Below are 21,062 nucleotides of genomic sequence, written 5' to 3'. Positions count from 1 at the left end.
TGCAGAAGAAATCATCCAACTTTGGTAAGATAACCCGACTTCACTAATGCTCAGTGTCAGACCTCCCAGAATAGATTAAACTGCTATTGTGGCAAAGAACAATCTCCCTATTATGAAATATATGTGGCTAATTTTATTTATTATTTTAACTTTTAAAATGAAGGGGAAAAAAGCAGTGCCTAAGTATTTTCTGTGTTTAGTGGTGTGTGTTTAGTGGTTGTTCCACTTTCAGCAGCACCCACTAGGGGTCGCCATAGAAGATCACCTGCCATCCAGGCCACTAATCAGAACAAACACACACACATTTAATTCCAGATGCTCTTCTCAAGCAACAATCTCTTTTCCCCAGGCTTGAGGCTTGCACTAGGAGTGCACTAGCACACCCCCAGTGGGGGTTAGGCAGCGACCCAAGGTGGGGCTCAAACTTAGATCCACATGGCAGTGACATGATTCTTTAAATGTAATGAAAACCCAGCTTTATTTCTCTGATAATAATAAAACAGACAGACATTTACACATTTTCCCTTTTTGTGTAATCTTGTTAATCAGTTTCCATTGTTTCTCCACAGGTTTTAAACAAGTTGATGTTTTAGTGGGGGCAAATGCCCCAGTTAACCCACATCAGCCCCCCAAAATGGCACCTGTGGAAGTGGGCTGGTGGGTTGTGGATTAGTAGCTGCCATAAAAGTTGTACATACAAAGGTGGCAGCATTAATGTAACTGAGATGTCCTCAGTTGGCAGGTATGCCCTGATGGCGGTGTTCCAGTGGCATATAGGGAAACTAAAAGGTGAAGTGAGGATGGGTGTATGGGTGATCTAGAGGGCTGATGGGTGTGGCAAAATAAGAAGCCCCAAAAACAGGAGCAGACAGTCAGCAATGCAGGAACAGCAAGAGAGAAGGCAGCTTGTCACATGGGAGTGAACCCTGAAAGAGACCGAATCCGAATGGTGCTGAGGAGCTTGTGCGTGGTAGAGATGCCTACATGGCAAAAAGCAGGGGTCAGAGGACAGGCAATGTGTGAGAGGGTGAACTGAATTTGAGGAAGACATCCAGGTAAGAGGTAGTGTTGGGCGAATGGAGAACCAGGCAGGGAGATGGTCCACGACATCAGCTGAGGAAAGAGCATTAGCTAGAAACTAGCGGCTGGGAGCAGTACAGGGGACAGTTCAGGTTGAAGGCAGCCAGAGGAGAGAGCTGTACCACAGGAGGCAGGGGAGAGACAGGGACAAAGGACCTCAGCAGCACTAGCTGGAAAGTTAGAAGGAGAGGAGAGGATGGGACGAAAGTCCACAGCGGTACCTGAGGACAAAGCGAGGGCTGTAAAAGTAGAGTATGGGAGCGGTGTAGCTGGGAGAGGTTTGGCCGAAGGTCTGTGGTAGGAGAAAGTGTGAGCTGCAAAGCTAGGCCTGGGACCAGTGTCATGGTTTGGGACTACATGAGTGCTGCTAGCTGCAGGGAGCTACAGTTCATTGAGGGACTAACATGTATTATGACATACTGAAGCAGAGCATGATCCCCTCCCTTCAGGAATTGGGCCACAGGGCAGAATTCCAACGTGCAGATTGGTTTTGATCGGGCAACCCGTTTGGCCATTCCTGTACCTGAGTTTGTTTAGAAGAAACTGTTGTGCTCGCCCTTGTTTTCCTGTTATTTCTGTTTCTACTGATATTTCTGTTCTTACCACTTACTCACCATCCATAGATTTATTTTATTATCTCCGAAGGATTATTTATTACAGAGGCACTAAAACTGCCACGCATGCCCCTGCAGCAATGTTCCTGGTGTAAGTTCTCACCACCATGCTTGACTATAGGCAAGACACTCACCTGGTTGCCGCCACACACACTTGACACCATCCACTTGAACCAAATAAGTTTAGCTTGTTAGCTTTAGTCTGCTTGTTTGTTTGTGGGCTTTCTTGTGCATCGTTTTTAGGAGAGGCTTCTTTCTGGGAAATTAAAGAAGACTGTAACTGTAACAGATGGGGAGAAACAAATACTATGTTTCACAACCTCAACTGTGATGGTTTAGGGTTCATTTCTGCATAATTGTTTATATTTGCTGTTTACAAAATAAGCAAATGTTTAGACAGTTTGTCACTTCTGAATGTTTAAAACTTACATTTGTAATAAAATTAAAAATTTAATATAACTAATATTATTAATATATATTTAATGTATGTAATTAATATTAATAAAACTTTTTTGCAGCAATAGTGTGTTCTTGAAAGTAATAAAATTGTGTGGCCAAGGATATTATCTCCAAATATATAGCAGTTATCTCAATATATTAACTTTGTTAGGCAAGAATCTTTGAAAAAGATTTAATTTCTACTTTTTTTTTGTAACTATAACAAACTATAAAGCATAACAAAATCTATGCTTGAGCCAATGCATGAAAAGATTAAGATTTAGGACTGGCATAAAGATAAAATTAGACACTTAAAACCTTAATTAAAAACCTTTTTGCTTCTAAGTTTGAATGCCTTGTAATATCTGACTGTAGGAATACAATGTGTATAAATATGAACATGGACCAAGTCATCTGCCCATTAATGGTCAATAATAACTGTTAGACTACAAATGTTTGTCTAATTGTTTAAACTGATGAGATGTGCACTGGGAGGATAAGGCAGGTTTTACTCCAAACTTGCAATTAACCATATTATATTATATTGATATTGGCTCACGTGATGTAAGAGAATAAATTGGCTGATGAAACTGGTAATGTCCTAATAGCCCACATAATACCTGGATATGGGGTTTTAAAAAATAATGAAAAATAAATAAATAAGGGTATTAGGTATTCCTGATGTTAACCTACAGTTTAGTGTATTACGACAGATTCCTGTCCTAACACAGTCCATGTTGGTGTGGATTAATATTCACACTCCTACCAATATTAGTCACAAAATAGCAAAAACATGGATACTCAATAGTTCTTATAACAGGTTCTGCTCAAAATATACTAAGTATATAAAATAGAGTTGTCACAGCCCTAGTAATTGATTTGTGTGTGTGGGGATATGTAGTATTATTTTAATTAAAAATGTAAATATTCTCCTGCTCTTTTGTCATTTTATGGTAATTGTTGCACAGTAAAAAGAATCTAAAAATGAAAACAAAATGTGAGAAGAATTTATGTCATTGCATCCATAGAGTTCCATCAAGAAAAACACTGAAAAAGCATGTGCATCAATTTGTTCTGTCCTTGCAGATAATACAAAGGTACAATTAGAATAGTACAGGTATAATTTTAAGATGGTGATTCCAATGCTAGTGATTGTGAAAATAGCATACCTAAATATATGCAAAAGTTACCATAAAATGACAGAGTGGGAGAATATTTGATTTTTTGCATTACAAAAATACCTTAAACAAAAACACTTTAAACATTCTGTACACCTAACATTATCCATATTCATTCAAAAATTAAAAAAAATATCAAAGGCAGTTCAATAATTCAAACAAGTTTATAAAAATGCTTTCTTATGTACGCAACCATCTCCATATGACATTTCTTTCAAAAATACCAACAAGCCAAACAATTAGCCAAACAAACACCTGAAAGAAGGAGATTAAACAACTAAGGATCAAAATCTTCGTAACCCATTTCTGAGATGCATATAGCAGCCTCACGTATTTATTAGCACTGATCTGAAAAAAAAAAACACTTGGTCTGTTTACTGATTAGTTTATATTTTGGATAATGGTTTCAAACTTCACCAAAGTAGTTGCTCATCATTTGACTGCATCTTTCCATAATTTTCAGAGGCACAATGTGGCCCATGAGCACCACAAAATCAGACTGTTGTCTTGTCAGAAGCAGAGTCTATTTATCTGCCCCTCATTTTTTCCGTCTCACTTTTGGCTTCTTCACTGGCCGTAGGTAAGGGTTATCGATCATATTTTCCTCGTTGGATTTCCCTGACGGCACCACACCACCAGGCGGCAGTACAGCGTTCTCTTTATCCGCTCCTGCATCTTCCTGAATTGAGGAAAGATCACCATTTAAAATTTCAGAGTTCTTAGAAAGTCATACACCATATATTTGAACTCCTAACTGTAAAACTATACAACATCTGAACATGTGCATGTAGAAACAAAGCAAAAGTTAGGCAGTTTTCATACATGGATGTTGTTGCTATGGTTGTTCTCTGTGTCCGTCTGTTCGTCCTGCTCAGACGAGTCCGTCTCTTCTAGAGTCTGCAGTTCCAGCTCAGAAGGCAACAGGGCACTCAAGTATGGGATAGAACTCTGTTGTGCTGCAATCACTGAGAAACAGAAGGAGGCTTTAACATTCACTATAAAGGTGCTACCTGATGTTTTAAAGGCTTTATCAATGCTACAACAGTTTAAGAACTGAGTATTATTTCAGCACTTTATTATTTATATAGGTAAATAAGTTAGCCTTCCAAATCAAAAATGCATACAGTCAAATGTGACCCCAGAATGTGGCACAGTCATTGCATTTAAGTTCTCCAGCAGGGGGAGTGCCATAATAACTGCCGAAACCCAAACTGGGCCAGTGAGGATTCTGGGCAGTTGAATGCTCTATATGAGTCTATATCTTTGAGTAGATTATTTGTATATGCTCGCAAACTGAGTCTAACTCTTTGCACAAATGCATAAGGAATCAGTTCTCAAGCACTTGGTTCTGCGTGTAAAAAGCCGATTCAAAAATTGTACTCAAAAGACTGCTTGACAGTGTCCTGAATTAAATATATGTATCTTTTTGTTTCTAAAACTTGACAGTATTCACGGGTGGAAAACAAATCAGCAGACGCTCATACATAAAAATGTCTAATACTGGCATATACTCTTGTATACTTTAGAATAATTATAATACATAATATAATGTAAAAACAATGCATAGATTTCTTGAGAATGCCAACTAGGATCCAATCAGGGGTGAGCTTGTTAATGGATCATACCGACAAGATGAAATTGCAGCATCAATTCTAATTCAGTTGTTGGTCATGCATTTCTGTTTCCACTGAGCAGCTATCACTGACTGTGTGTGTTTTCATATATCTTTGTACTACATGCATTTACTGAATGGATAACTTTAATTAGAAGTCATTTTAGTGCACTGAGTAGGTAGCTTTTTCTAGCTCTAGTTATACTAGCTAAACTAACGTAAGTGGAACTTCAGCCTCACTTTCTTAATTCTGTATGAACAGTACATGCCTTCAACAGCCTGATACATCAAACTCCTTTACAACAGTTTTACTGTACAGAAACAAAGGGTTCACATGAGCAGAAAATGAGGCAAATCATACTCAAAAAACAAATGCAAAAGGGATTGAGTATCTGTGAAATGGCAGCAGGATTGGTATGTCTACACATCTCTTCGTCTGAATGAATACAACGTAGAGCTGTGTGTGTGGTTGGCTGAAACTTGCAGATGCAGAAACTGAGGATAGGGAAAGGCTGACTACTTATTTATTCATTTAAACTTTTTGCACTTGTAGAGTACTTGAATTTGATAATCATATTTATGTTGTTGTACCAAGTGCAATTTTTTTCCAGCTCGTGGTCAAACTTTGACTCAGTGTGCTTAATACCAAAATAATACCACAATGGACAGTACAAAAAAAGCCTTCTCACATGCACACACACATTCTGACCCTCTCACTTCCAGACGTATGCAGAGGAAACCAAAAAGCCCTCTGACACACAGACATGCATCAACACTGTTCGCTAAGGCGGGTCACACAGGCAGGAACTCTTACATGGAAAGGTAGTTAGGTCATCCTTAAAAAGGCTTTGTGTTTCCCCAGTTTTGGCCATGAAGCGTGTGAGGGCTCTCTCAACGTCTCTCCTCTGAGATGCTGCCTTCTCCCGCACCACTTGGTAGTCTGACACGGGCTCACGAAACGCCTGCAAGTGAGGAAGGCTTTTAAACTTTCACAGTGGAAATGATTATCATTAGCTACACTCCTGTTCTGATTTTGTGGGTTCCTGTACGTCACAGTTATGTGCCCTTTCCCTAAATGGACCTTGGTGACGTGCATTAAAATGTCATCAACTATTGGTTTATGTTATAAACCTAATTTACATATTTGTAACGCTGTCCCCACTTATGTAGTACTGAAATATGTTTGTTTGAGTGACATGGCGAAAATAAAATAATGAATTTTATCTGACATGTAAAACACCATGCAAACGGTGAAGTCTTACTGGGGTCTTGATGTATGTATGAGGGTCTGGGAACTCTGGGAAGTAGCTGGGAATGTAAGCTGGGTGAGTTCTCTTCTGTCCAGCCACGAGAGACTTGGGAATCACAGGGGCATTTGTTACTGGAGCTGTAAAGCAGCAGATATTTTGAGATCAAAAAGGATTGTCTTATACACAAACTATCAATTTGGTCTTTCTGTCTCCAGTGCGAGACTTACGTGCAGTTATGACCATCCTCTGGGATCTTTTAGCATATACTGGAAGTGTGTCTACGTTGAAACCTGGGGTGGTTATTGGGGAGAAGATATGTTTTAATAATGCCTTTCATATTATAATCAGGCCTGGAACATGTTTAAAATAAGTAAAACTTCATAGAGAATAACTAAAAATGTACAACTGAACTCCAAGAACAAGACTATTTAACAAGTTAGTGTGCTGTTTCCCCAGCTGTACTGCTTCTTAGAAAATCCAAACAGAAAGTTAACCATTTGGCCTACAGCCTAAAACCCTCCAGACAGGCCTTGTGTTGTAATTTCAGTCTGACCTTTCACTGGAGAAGGCTTCTGAGTTCAGTTATCAACAGAGTAATACATGTGTTTGGCAGTGGCAGCCAACACAATCCCTGCACTTACCCATTTCCACCAATGTTATGACCACGTCTGACAGTGTGGGGGTGCTTCTTGCTGTATGCTCACAGCTTGCTTTTGCACATCGCCCTACTTCAGTTATATCTGGAGACCAATTCAGAAGGGAGTTTAGTACAAAAAAAAGCAGACTATTGTTCAATTATTTGATTTACCAAAGCTACCACAGCCTTTAATGTCAACGACATCATCTCAGATTTGAATTCATTTCATTTGCTTGGTCACATGACCTACTTCAGGGTGAAACAGGACAACTGGCAAGGACACAATGGGCAGGACACCATGTATTCATTAAGAATGGACTGGATAGTGAAATGGAGGGGTGATGGTGACCATGAACTAGTTCATTTTTCTTGCCTGTTTGGTCCAGGTGGAGGTTTGAGCTGGACAATGACATTATTGGTTATTTTAATATTTCCACTTCTGTATATCAGAAGGCATTTTAGACAAAGACAAAAATTATGAAAAAGCAAAAACTTTGAAATGTATATGATACGGGACAATTAATTCTTTTAATATTTATCTGAAACATGAACCTTGTAAAATAATAGTAAATAGAAAATAATACCTTTTAATTCAAGAAAAATAGAGTTGGCCATTCTGGACAAAGGCATAATTAAAGGCATAATTCCCACACGTTATTAAATAATTTGCACTTCTTATATTTTGTAAGGGATGTCACAAGCAGGGCTCTGTGATATAAAAACAAGTCCTATAGAAACAAGAAGCACTCTTTTGACCAGCATATGCTCAAATGATTAGTGCCTCATTTAAACCTCAAATGGAAAATAAATATCCTGATGCTGCAAGACGCATGTAATTTTTGAAGGATGTGTTAAGTTAAATATGCTGTTCTCTCTGAAATAAGTTGATAAAATGGCTTTAATTTATTTTTTTTTTAAGAAAGCATTAATAATGGTTTTATAAAAGCTCACCTCCACTGGTGAAAAAGTGTATATATGTTTTTATTTAAACCAAAATTTTAAAATTTCTTTCAACAAATAAGCGGACACATATTTTACAGATATTAGTAAAGTCCGAGGGATTTCTGCATTGTTGATCTTGGTCAAGGTGAAAAATATTATGAATAAGCAAAGACTATTTAAAGAATGTAAACGATATGGGAAATTGAATTCTATTTATGAGACCATACTAGGACAGGAACCTACAAGAGAAAGCTCAATTTCTGACTACACATCCCGTGACTAGAAATTCAGCACAGTGGAACGGAGGGATTGATGAATGACAACATGGCACTGAAGTGAGTGTTATAATTGCAACCAAATTAAACTGATTTTTTTTTCTTTACTGTGTGTGAAACTAGGGCAGTGCGGTGGCGCAGCAGGTAGTGTCACAGTCACACAGCTCCAGGGGCCTGGAGGTTGTGGGTTCGTTTCCCGCTCCAGGTGACTGTCTGTAAGGAGTTGGTGTGTTCTCCCTGTGTCTGCGTGGGTTTCCTCCGCGTGACTGTCTGTGAGGAGTGTGGTGTGTTCTCCCTGTGTCTGCGTGGGTTTCCTCCGGGTGACTGTCTGTGAGGAGTGTGGTGTGTTCTCTCTGTGTCTGCGTGGGTTTCCTCCGGATGACTGTCTGTGAGGAGTGTGGTGTGTTCTCCCTGTGTCTGCGTGGGTTTCCTCCGGGTGACTGTCTGTGAGGAGTGTGGTCTGTTCTCTCTGTGTCTGCGTGGGTTTCCTCCAGGTGACTGTCTGTGAGGAGTGTGGTGTGTTCTCTCTGTGTCTGCGTGGATTTCCTCCGGGTGACTGTCTGTGAGGAGTGTGGTGTGTTCTCCCTGTGTCTGCGTGGGTTTCCTCCGGGTGACTGTCTGTGAGGAGTGTGGTGTGTTCTCCCTGTGTCTCCGTGAGTGTGTGAGTGAATGTGAATGTGTGTGTGTGCATGTCTGTGCTGCCCTGTGAAGGACTGGCGCCCCCTCCAGGGTGTATTCCCGCCTTGCACCCAGTGATTCCAGGTAGGCTCTGGACCCACCGCGACCCTGAACTGGACAAGGGGTTACAGACAATGAATGAATGAATGTGTGAAACTAAGGCAGCAAAAAACAGTGTTAAAAACTAAGAACTTACAACCATTTGTTCACATGCATGAGGAGTACTCTCACAGAGTTGTGTTAGGGATTTCAAACACTTGACATTAAAGTTCTACCTAAATTCACATAAGAACTATAAATAAAAATGCTAAGATCAAAGTTTTAGTCAGAGAAACAAAAACTGAATAACATCTGTAAAGATACACTACACAAAATAAAGATGATATCAATTAAATATCAAAATGACTCACAACTCTGCATCATTTCTGTTAGGGTTTCTACTGCAGCTTTGTCCGCGCTCTCGAAGCCACATTCTGTCAACAAGGAACTGACCACAACCTGAAGGGTCCGCCGCCGAGCCAGGTGATAGTTCTCTGCAGGGCTTGTGTTAGTCTTGTTACCTCCTGAACGCTGCGTGAATGTAAAAAAAAAAAAAAAAATTATATATATATACACACACACACATAAAATACAGGGAAAAATGAAATAAATAAATAAATAATAAACGTGGACCACAACGTATTTATGCAATTTACATGAAAATGTATGTATACATTTTTATAATTACGTTATTTGTGCGTTTATTTTATACTTGAGTCATTTTGTACACACACACACACCCCAGTACTGCTCATAACCACGAAGCTGAAGTCGTCTACATAGTAGAAAATTCCGTTCCACCTTAAATGAGTTCTGCTTCATTTAAGGTGGAACCGAAAAATCGAACTAAAAAAATAGAACAGGAAATATAACCGCGGTTTTCTTTTTAACTCGTGAAATGTGAGAGAACTAGCCTACACTTTAGGTCTTTGTTTCTAACCCTTTGTCCAAATTCTACAGTTAGGCTACATTAAAAACCACATTTGGTGTAAGATAGCATTAAACATTCAGTTTTATTCGCCGCTCTCGTGTTGTGTGGAGTGTAAGGAGTCGAGACCTCGACGGTGAGCATGCTGGAGCTTCTCCCCGCTTGATTAAAGCTGTTTGTAGATGGAGATGAAGCAAGTGTCCGAGACCGAGGTTCAGAAACCTCCCCCGCCTCCGAGCGCCGTTCAATCGTTAACGTTTGTTCGGTTCAGCTCACTGCATCAGTGGGGTCTGAGTGAAGATTAACGCAGATCTGCACTTGAAACTCCGTCGCCTCAGAGGTTTCTACTCTGTTCACACACACAGAGGGATGTGTTTTTTTCCATCAGTGATTACAGACTTTTTAATGAAGGATTAACGTCCCGCAAAGTACTGTGTATGAACAGACAGCATTATTTTCATTTTCTCCAATATGGTCGACTGCCGGACAAATAAGAGTCCTGTGCCAAGTCGAAAAATTATATAATAAAAGTTTAAAACGGATCGTATCATGGAAACCCATTTATTTGATGGTGAAATATAAAAAAATCCCATTGTATTTTTGTAATGTTTGTCTGAAATATGAACCATGTAAAACATATCTCGATTTAAAAATAATACATTTTATTTAAATTAATATATATTTCGCCAGTCTTACTGGTGACAACCCTTCAAAATAAATAATGGCTTGGCCTTTATTCCCTCAAATTAAGGGTACAGTTCCCACGCATTATTAACTCATTTGCATGTCTTATTTTTTTGCAAAGCATGTGACCAGCAAGGCTCTGGAATATAAAGACATTCATTCATTCATTCATTCATCAAGCTTTCCAGAATCTCTGGGCACAAGGCTATGGAATCAGATTTGTGCCAAAAAGAATCGCACAAAAACATTCATCTCAAACGTAAAACTTATCATTTTCAAACAAAATATCCAGCTCTGACCTTTGTGCTCCATGGTTTTAGTGCGTGAGCTCTGAGTTTTGTGCGCATGCTCTCTGAGTTTTGTGCGCCAGCTGCACGAGTTTTGTGCGCCTGATCCCTGAGTTTTGCGAGCAGTTTTGGCACAAAGCTCTCGCGTGGGCGGGACTTCTCAGTGGTGCCTTCCCATTGGCTAATGAGTTTTTGAGTGACAATTCTGTGCCCACGGCATTCGTTGCAGCTCACTAGTGGAGAGACAGGAAATATTTCAACATTAAAGAGTTAGTAATTTTACACAAACACGAATTCTCTTTGTACTTTACTGTTTAAAAACTATGAAATATCTGCAAACTCCGACAATAAATGTAGATATTGAGGTAATGTTCTGTCTAAATCAAAATATTAAAGATTTTACTGTGAGTACAAACCTGTTTGTCCCTCATTACCAGATACTGATCTGAGGTAAATGCACACCGATGTCTGTTTACTCAGGATGAAACAGAATAAATGAGCGTTTATTTTTTTATTTCCATCCACCCATTATCTGTAACCGCTTATCCAATTTAGGGTCGCAGTGGGTCCAGAGCCTACCTGGAATCATTGGGCGCAAGGCAGGAATACACCCTGGAGGGGACGCCAGTCCTTCACAGGGCAACACACACACATTCACACACTTTCGAGTCCCCAATCCACCTGCAACGTGTGTTTTTGGACTGTGGGAGGAAACCGGAGCACCCGGAGGAAACCCACGCAGACACGGGGAGAACACATCAACTCCTCACAGACAGTCACCCGGAGCGGGAATCGAACCCACAACCTCCAGGCCCCTGGAGCTGTGTGACTGCGACACTACCTGCTGCGCCACCGTGCCGCCCAATTTGATTATTTGTAAAATATTATTTATAAATGCTTGATTTTCTGTTCAGAAACCTATCGTGTACTAACATAGAGGGTCTTCCCTTTCCCGTAATCACTGTTAGACAGTTTAAATGCTCAAATTTTATTTTGAAGATCACAGTCAATCTGTTTTTAACAAATGCCATATGTGCATTTTGTTACAGGAGGTCTCAGAGAAAAGAGAAACATCACAGACAAGAGTGTTCCTGCTCCTTTAATGACTACAAATTTAATAAAGTTGTATCAAACTTCTGCAAATTCCACTGTCATTTTTGGATTTTGAGAGGAAATGTGAATAATTAATGAATCATTAATCATTATTAACCATAAAGAATTATTAATAATAACAATGATTATTAATACTAATATTTATAAACAAAAAGTCAAAATGCGCGAAAATACGTTATATTCTGCAAAAGCGGAATCTCAAAGCCCAATACACACGCTTCCTGCACTCAGAGTCGTGAACAACGTTCAGGGCACTGAGTTGTCACTCAAAAACTCATTAGCCAATGGGAAGGCACCACTGAGAAGTCCCGCCCACGCGAGAGCTTTGTGCCAAAACTGCTCGCAAAACTCAGGGATCAGGCGCACAAAACTCAGAGAGCTCGCGCACAAAACTCAGAGAGCACGCGCAGAACTCAGAGCTCACGCACTAAAACCATGGAACACAAAGGTCAGAGCTGGATATTTTGTTTGAAAATGATAAGTTTTACGTTTGAGATGAATTTTTTGTGCGATTCTTTTTTGCACAAATCTGATTCCATACAAGGCAGGCATACACCCCAGAAGGGGTACCAGTCTTTTGCAGGGTGACATACACTCGCACATTCACACCTACAGACACTTTTGAGTAGCTAATCCACCAACCAGCGTGTATTTAGGACTGTGGGAGGAAATCTGAGCACCTGGAGGAAATTCATGTGGACACTGGGAGAACACACCACACTCCTCAGAGACAGTCACCCGGAGCAGAGCTTGAACCCACAACCCCAGGACCCTACGGTTGTGTGACAGCGACACTACCTGGTGCACTGCTGTGCCACACTAATATAAAATCAAATCCTATTCAAAAAATACTCTTTTGAATTCTCAAAAGATTAGCGCTTTTTGTAATCAATGATTATGGCTTTTTGTTCACTCCCACAAAAAAATTATTGTTACAGAAGCATATAAAACTACTGTCAAACAAACAAGTGCTTACATTTATAAAATATAGGCCTACTGTTTGTTCCACAGTCATGGACTGTGCAGTCACAATGTGCAGTCACTAAGACTAATAGGACAATGTATTTGTCTATCCCCGCAACAGTAGTTTAGCTTTAATAGCAAAGCTACTGAATGTTTCAGTTCAGACTGATTTTGCTTTTTTTCTTTCTTTTTTTTTTGTGGAGTGAATGTCAATAAACCTGAGAAGTTTAGAAGACATCCATTTAAATAAACAGACAAAAACTCTCAGACAACTGCTTCAGCAAACAAAAATTTATTAAGTCGCAGAAGAAATGAAAGTCAGAGAAAGCACATTATATAAAGACTTAATACATCCTGTATAAATAAAGTTCACTCAGTAGAAAATCATAACATATTACATGTAACACAGATAACATGGAACTTCCCAAAAAAATCTCAACATTTGCTGCTCAGCAGCATCAGATCCCAACAGACACTTGCCATTTTCCTCTTTGTCAGACTTGCATAACACATCAGTGCAAAGCAGGAGATTCAATATGACTTTTTCCCCACTTTTTCTCTCAGCTAAGTGCATGTTGCAATAGAGTGCATGTTATTTATGAGGCGTGTGCTCTGAAGCTCATACGCCTCTGCCGGAGCATGGGCAGTTCCTTAGCTTTGGCCTCTGTTTCGGGATCCATGTCGTCCAGCTCTGGGATAGTCGTCTGTGCCTCCTGGGTCACCTCTGTCATGGATACCACCTTCTCCTCTTCCATCAGTTTCTCAAGCAAAGGCTCTTCCTTCTCAGGGAACAGTGAACAGGCCACCTCCACCATCCCACTGACTAACCCCAGAAACGCAAAGGTGCCACCGACCAAGTAAACCTTCATGGAGCCCTTTGAGGGTCCTGTACTCAGCATCTCTTTCACAAATGGAATAATCTCCTGCATAGTCTCCATTTTATTCAATGTTGGAGTTGTCTGTGAAAACAGAAAGAAATTCTTAATTCTTTGTACCAATGTGTAGTGTTCAGCATTATTACGTTTGGACACCTCTAATCAAATGACAAATGGGAAATAAAATTAAGGAGACAAAAAAAAAACTTAAATATGGCATGTTCTGTAATCGTTTTCTATGTGCTGGGTTACACCAGGGATGCCCAAACTTTAAATTGTGTGTTCAGAGTCATTGGCTAACTTTACATAAATGTAAAGTAAACCAGAGATTGTTTAGAAAGTCGACGCCAAGATCAGTTACTCAGGTGCAGCAGAGGAGAACAAAATAATAAGCAAATCTGATGTGTAATAAATAAATAAAACAACAACAACAAAGAATACTTACTCGACAAATGTAAGTTGCCTTTTCTGCTGATAATTCCTTATGCGTTTATCTTCAGGTATCAATATTCAACTCTCTTCAGACTCACTCCCTTTTTAAGGCCAGCTGTATCTGTAGCCACACCGACTGAGTATGAATATTCATGACAAACACAGATGTCGTGCCAATGTGTTTGCTCAAGTTCCTGTATATGGTGTGTGCCAAGTCAGTAGAGAGAGCTCTGTTCAGTAATCTCCTGGTCACTTGACGAAAACACTCACTCTTTCACACTGTACGTGAGCAGTGTGCATATCATGGAAATAAATGTTCCCGTCAAAAGAACTTGATACTCCCATGTTCAAAGTCCTTAACCCAGGATATAAGGTCATTGTTGTTGAAGCACAATGAGAAATGTATAATTTAACGACCAATCTTGAACTGACTTGCACAAATTTTTATATTTTGGAGTTTTTTTGGGGTAAAAAATGTGGGATTTCCTTTGTCAGTCCCATTGTAGAAGATTCTGATGAACTACTGTTCTCACAGCAAAACAAACTCATCCCAAAGTCTATGATATTCACAAGTTCTGTGTCTTTTAAGGTCAAATGGTATATTTGAGTAAGAAGTTTAGTAGCACTCTCGGCCTGTGTTTCCTGGCTTTGAGGTTTGGAGCCAGTTCGTTTGAGTTATGCACTGAAACAGCCAAAATATGTCATTATTACCCACCTATGGAGCAGGAATAGAACAACATCCTCTTTTCATTCTTTTCAACGTTTTGAGGTTTCTCCACCATTCAAACCCCTCCAGGTGCTGTTTCTCAGCTCTGAGTCAGCAATGGACAGAGAGAATTCCTGAGCCATTTAGGAGGAGACGCTTTTTCGTTTGTTTCCTATTTACCAAGTCGGGGCTTCATACAAACCCCAGAACAGACAACAGAGCTAGCAGAGCGTGGGTAAACATTCTCTGAATTTTTATAAAAAGTGTATGGGATCAAAGTCATGTACATTGCCTTTTTTAACTTAACTGTGGATTGTTCATTTCTTGTGTGTTTTAAAGTTAATGTACACCTTTATCTTAGTTTATTTATTTATTTATTTATTTTATTAAACAAACTGACAATTTGATTAAAAAAATCACTGAAGTGAATCAGAATCAGAGTCAGAAAACTTTATTGATCCTAGAAGGAAATTTCAGTTTGTTTTTTTCAGAATCAGAAATACAGTGATCCCTCGTTTTTGGCGGGGGATGCATTCCAAGACCCACCCGTGAAAAACGAATTTCTGTAAAGTAGAGGAAAGATATTTTATTTTTATATTATAAAATATAAGATATTTTTTTATGTATTTAACGAGTATCTGGACTTTTAAACCCCTCCCTGTGCTGTTAACAACCCACCCTTTGCATTAAACAGTCTTCTATAATGTTTTTCAGCTGGAACTACATGTGATATCCTACCAGTTTCTTTAATAGAGTCATTCCTAAGCTGTGATTTAGCGTCAGTAAATTTCACTCGGATGTGGACATAAACAACACATTACTGTACGTAAGAAACACTTATAAATGGTATATTGTGTCTCCTACAGCCCTAGTCTAATACATGTAAATAATAATGAAATATTTTGGCTATTCATCTTTCACAGTTTTCCTAGATTTTCCCTCAATATCTCCGCAATATAGCGGCCATAAGCCCCCCTTAAAAAAAGCTGCGAACCCGCGAAAGATGAACCGCAAAGTAGCGAGGGATTACTGCACTTTATTTTTTTCAGATTTTATCGAAGTGTAATAAGTGTAGTCACTGTTACTGGTGACAGATGGCAGTTGTTGTACAAGGCTAATCTGTACAATCATGCTAATCTGTCCAACTGTTGTGGTCTTCTTAAATGGGATGAAGGGGCATTTGAATGCTACCCCACACCCCACCCCCACCCCCACATTAAACAATACAATAATTAATTTGTAATGCAAGTTAAAGAGATATTATGTAGTCATTTTGGAATATTTATGTTGGTCCGTTGATCATGTAAATGTAACAGCTGCTGTGTTCTCTGCTACATAGTTGTAGGGCCTCCTCTGGATCCTGGGATACGTCCTAGCCCTTGTTTCACTGTCTGTGAGGAGTCTGGGGTTTTCTCCCTGTGTCTGCATGGATTTCCTCTATGTGCCAATCCAAAAATACATGTGGGTAGGTGGATTGGCTGTGCAAATTTTTCCACAGGTGAGAGTGACTGGGTGAGTGTGATGTCCTGTGATTAGACTGGTGTCCTGCCCTGGGTATTTTCCTGCCTTGAGGCCAGTGATTCCAGCTGGGCATTGTCCCCACTTTGATCTGGATGAAGTGGTTACAGAAGGTAAATGAATAAAAGAATGAATGTTTGTACTGATGACAAAATCCGGGTTGTGGTCTACAGTATGAATCATACACCTGGTTCTAAGCACTCTGTGGATTTTAACAGACAAAGTCAGACTTGCATGAGTTCACTTCTCAATTGTGTCACTATCTAATTACTTACCAACTTCAGTTGTAATTATCCATTTGTAATTTCCAGAGTGTGAAACAAAGCCTTCATCCATTAAATCCTTCAGCAATTTCCTATGAAAATGCCACTTCCATTATATGTCCCATGTATAGAATCAGTATCCAGTTCTCATTGCAAGTAGAAAAATTATAATGTATAACACTGTGTTTGCAGTATTAAAATAAACAGAACAAGTATCTCTCTCCTGTGAGATATATTTAGATATTTAAATATTTAGATACAAAGTTCATACCAGTCAAAACACATCTCAATGTTCCCATAAAAATCCCTTTGATAAGAGAGTAGTAGAGATTAGACCAGGTTGTGGTGAGACACATTATCTGTGACCCATGCTCTAGTGGGTACTTTGCCAGCAGTTGCCATTATAAAGCTGCTGAAATTGCCCAGTAAACCCATGCAAATGAGATAAATTGGAGTACATGACCTTACCTTGAGCCAATGATAAGCTTTTTTAATTGAACCAATCATGTATCCCACGTGTCCTATGTTGTGTTAGTGTTATCTTTAGCTCTGGAAAGGAGTCCCAAAATGATATTAATACGGGAAAAAGTTTGTTTGGAGACATCGATTACAGTAAACTTGAACTTCAGCTATTTAAATTGCACTAACTGAGGAAACCGATGTTGATTTTTTGCAAACTCTGCTTGTATAATCTCCATAGCAGTGCATTCAATGAAATGGCTTGCTCTGGAGTAGCTGCATATGAGCCTACATTTGATTGCACTACTCAATGTCAAATGTGAGATACTATGGGTATAAGCCCCTCTTTGTGATGGAGACTTTTGGGGTGGTGTTTGTGATCCAGAACTAACCATCCAACATCCATATTGGGACTAATCATTGCTGTTTTGTTACTCTCCATGAACCTGTTAATTTCAGAAGACACATTTCCAAAGACTTTGGGCCAAAGAGTAACTGAGACAAACAATAAGAATCTTCCACTAGAACTGACATTGCCACCAGTTCCTGTTTGTCTTTGTCACGCCCTTGTCCTGTCGTGTCTGTTTTCCCCGCCATGTGCTCTCTTAGCACATGGCTCTGTTTGTTATTGTTCGTGTCTCCGCCCTCATCAGTCTCGTTGGTGATCCGTCCCCCTCGTTATCTGTTCTAGGTGTGTCTTGTCTGTGTCATGTATTTAAGTTCCCTTGTGTCACTCCTGTTTGGTCGGTCATTTGTATTGTTTCGCTCCATGTTTGCATGTCTGTCTTGTTGGTTCTTTGATTCAGTCCATGTTTGCTTGTCTGTTTCTCGATTGTCAATTTGTATTACTCTGTTTAGTTCTGTGTTCTAGTTTAACTCTGTGTTCTAGTTTAGCCTCTGTAGCTCTCTCTGTCTGTTTAGCTCTCTCTGTCCAGTTCCCTGTTTGTCCAGTTCTCTCTGTCTAAGTCATTATTTCAAAGTCTCTCTCTGTCTAGGTCTTTCTTTAAGTATTCTTTCTAGTTCTTAGTCTGTCTTTGTTTTGTAATATTTTGGTTTTAAATAAAGTCACTGTGTTTTAGCGTGTGTCTGCCTCCGTCAGTCCACCTCTGCGTTCCTGACAGTCTTAACTGTTAACATGGTAGTCTCTCCTTTACAGTCAACATGACATTTTGTATCTTTTGTAGTTTTATCATTTCATATCAGAATTTTTAACATTTCAATCCCTTTTTGATAACACTTTTTTAAAATTATCTTATTAATAATAATTATTTTTTTTAACCCAGCTCATTGTAATCTATAGCAATAATTAGCTTGTAATACACTGTCCATATTGCACCAGTGAAGTATTTCCTCTGAAAAAAGATGCTGACCTTTTGCAGAAAGCTTCATTTGTGTGTCCCCAGGGTGAGTGCCTTCTTGTGAGGTGAAAGAGGAGGGTGTCATTGAGCAATGAATTTTTTTTTTTTTTTTTTTTTTTGCTTTGCTTTTCTTTGCTTGCTGTAGACATGGTCTCCGTTATGTAGACACCAACATATCAGAGACTTCTGACCCATATTGCTGGGCTCTGTGCCATGGCCTGTCCCCTGGATGTGCAGACAGCATTGAGAAAGCAGCTGGAGCACAACCAGATCACGGCAGAACCACAGTGCAGCACGTAACACTATAAAAGAAAGCAGGCATGCTGCATTATATAGAAATTATTACTGAGCACATTTTCAGTCTACAACCCCACTATATATATATAAATCTGTCATTTCTATGTGTAATATAAATAGTCTATAAATTATTGCTAATTCTCTTGAGCCTTTTTAAAACGGCAAATATATACAGAAATCTTTTAAAATTTTTGCATTGATCAACTTTATTTTATTTTGCAAACATACATTTACAGGTTGATGTGGCATACTCCAAAAATCAGGAAAGAGGCAAAATTTGAGTAAAATATTTATAGAATATTATTAAAATAGTAATATATTTTAAAGTTATGCCAATTCAAAACATTCCACAATAAGCAGGTGAATATAAAATACATAAAAGTAGCATCCACAGATAGCGCTGTCTTTGTAAATTCTCTCATGAAATTTGGAAACTTGCAAGCAGTTCTAAAAAAATAATTAAAGACTTTCACCATTTGCTGTTCATAGATTACTAGAGAACGTAGAGGCACCACTATTGAAAATGTATAACATTCCATTGCTCAGATGGCATTACATGACAAACTATCATGCTACTGATAAAAACATAGCCACATGAGCTTAGGCATTACAGGAATCCAGTTTGACCATAATATGATCTGTAGCAGCATCAAGAAATGAATCATTGAAAAAGCTTTACATCAATTTTATGCAGAAATGCTCTCTGAGCCAACCTCATCTCAAATGTTCTGAATCACTGAACATTAGACTAACATTCTGAAATGTTCTAAGGTTGTGTGCTGAAGCTCCACTCCAAGTGAATGTCTGTGAGGAGTTTTGTGTGTTCTCCCCGTGTCCTTGTGGGTTTCCTCTGGGATTGGCTTCTCAAGTGCGAATGTAACAGGTAGAGCTGTCACTGGGCCGTCAGTTATGTTTGGGCTTGGGCAGGCACTGTAGTTGAGGAGCATATACAGTTAGCCACATATATACCACATATATACCACATATATACAGTTAGCATGTGGTAAGCTAAGCGCACACTTCTCATCGTTTGCTGAGGGTCCTTTGAGAACGACGGGTTCCACTCTCTCCGTCGTTTCACCACGTTGCTGGCCATTAGCGGCAGCTTAATTTGGAACAGTGCATATAAATAGGGTGTCCAGACGTCCTCTTTCACCCGGACATGTCCTCTTTTTTAGACTTAAAATAATGTCCGGGCCGCATTTCACAAACGTTTCACAAACACACAAATTGTGTTTTTCTAGAGCTTACATAGAACTTCGAGAAGCGCTTTGTTCACAAACTAGTCCCTAGAATGGGTAAAACCCCACTGTATTCTCTTTTTTTAAATTATTTTTTTTAAATAAAGTTATTAATAAAGTTGTGTTACTTTAATGTTTATATGGCAACTGGTATTAAGTAAAGCACTTTGTATGCTGAACTCCATTTCATGTCTCTGCCCCTTTCTGAACGTACCTGTGTGCTTTTTGAGAAGTATTTAGGGTCATTTCCTAGGGTGAAACTGCCTAGGTGGCGTAGTCGAGCTAAAATTATATTGCTCCAGCCTTATTCGAACATGAATAGTTTTACGTAGGGACCTGGCATAATGTTATTTTATCAAAGGATGTCAGAAGAGGCAGGACAATTCTAAAGTTATGTAAGATTCACCACAAAATCAGAATGACTCATTACAACCATGTTTTCTTTTTGGTCTGGCACTCTCTTACTTTTTCAATTTTCCATGGACTCTTATTCGTATAGAGTTGAGTGATTGCTCAAGTGGAGACTCGTCTCCCACATGCCAACCAAAAGAAAAATTAAGAGTACTTCAAATATTTGTATTTTTGATTCATTATAGTTCATTACAGTACAGAAAGAGCAATGTCATTTGTTTCATTACAAAATCACGATTATCAACATATTTCAGTTTATAGGTTTATTTTAATAGTTAGATGCAGTTCCTTAAAGTATGTACCATAACAGTACACACAGTCTGATAAACGATGATGTCATCCAAACCACTCCATCACTTCCTGCTAAGCCTTTTTTTCTTTTTTTTTCTTTACGGGGGGTCTGCCTTTAATTTAGACAGCTGAAATATAACAATACATTGAATGTTACAGTACACATTTCTTAAACTGCTTTAAATGTTAGAAGTATATATTCTGGAGGAGATTTTTGATACTTGTCTTCATCCTCTCAGTGCAGATGTTATTATAATAAGGGAGAGTTAAGCTAACAGCTAGTGGTGTGGAACTGGAGGCATATAAATATTGTGTGACAATTTGGCAAAATGGTGTTCAGCAGATCACTCGCACTCACACAGCTCCAGGGAACTGAAGGTTGTGGATTCAAGTCCTGCTCCGGGTGGATGTCTGTGAGCAGTTTGGTGTGTTCTCCCCGTGTCCATGTGGGTCCAAAAACACATGTTGGTAGGTGTATTGGTGACTCAAAAGT

At 39.1% G+C, this 21,062-nt stretch overlaps 2 protein-coding genes across 3 annotated transcripts; both read right to left on the bottom strand.

Moving 5' to 3' along the window:
• Positions 1–3,007: 3,007 nt before the first annotated feature.
• Positions 3,008–10,750, bottom strand: taf8 (TAF8 RNA polymerase II, TATA box binding protein (TBP)-associated factor). 2 transcript variants are annotated; one of them, XM_066671590.1, is made up of 8 exons: positions 10,655–10,750; positions 9,115–9,274; positions 6,814–6,912; positions 6,400–6,462; positions 6,185–6,309; positions 5,737–5,884; positions 4,133–4,275; positions 3,008–3,989 (listed from the first exon to the last, which is right to left on the bottom strand). In XM_066671590.1, the coding sequence occupies exons 1-8, from the start codon at positions 10,700–10,702 to the stop codon at positions 3,849–3,851; spliced, it is 927 nt and encodes a 308-aa protein (XP_066527687.1). In that variant the 5' UTR covers positions 10,703–10,750; the 3' UTR covers positions 3,008–3,848. The 2 variants fall into 2 exon arrangements, with proteins under 2 accessions (XP_066527687.1, XP_066527688.1); XM_066671591.1 differs by lacking the exon at positions 10,655–10,750 and adding an exon at positions 9,801–10,143 and having other exon boundaries at positions 3,010–3,989.
• A 2,251-nt stretch (positions 10,751–13,001) lies between these two features.
• On the bottom strand, positions 13,002–14,119 carry g0s2 (G0/G1 switch 2). The gene is made up of 2 exons (XM_066672772.1): positions 14,039–14,119; positions 13,002–13,677 (listed from the first exon to the last, which is right to left on the bottom strand). The coding sequence occupies exon 2, from the start codon at positions 13,654–13,656 to the stop codon at positions 13,315–13,317; it is 342 nt and encodes a 113-aa protein (XP_066528869.1). The 5' UTR covers positions 13,657–13,677; positions 14,039–14,119; the 3' UTR covers positions 13,002–13,314.
• Positions 14,120–21,062: the final 6,943 nt, after the last annotated feature.

The sequence above is a fragment of the Hoplias malabaricus genome, chromosome 5 (assembly GCF_029633855.1).
Source record: "Hoplias malabaricus isolate fHopMal1 chromosome 5, fHopMal1.hap1, whole genome shotgun sequence".
Taxonomy (NCBI): Eukaryota; Metazoa; Chordata; class Actinopteri; order Characiformes; family Erythrinidae; genus Hoplias; species Hoplias malabaricus.
Note: the sequence above shows the minus strand (reverse complement) of the source record. Positions and strands in the feature narration are given on the sequence as shown.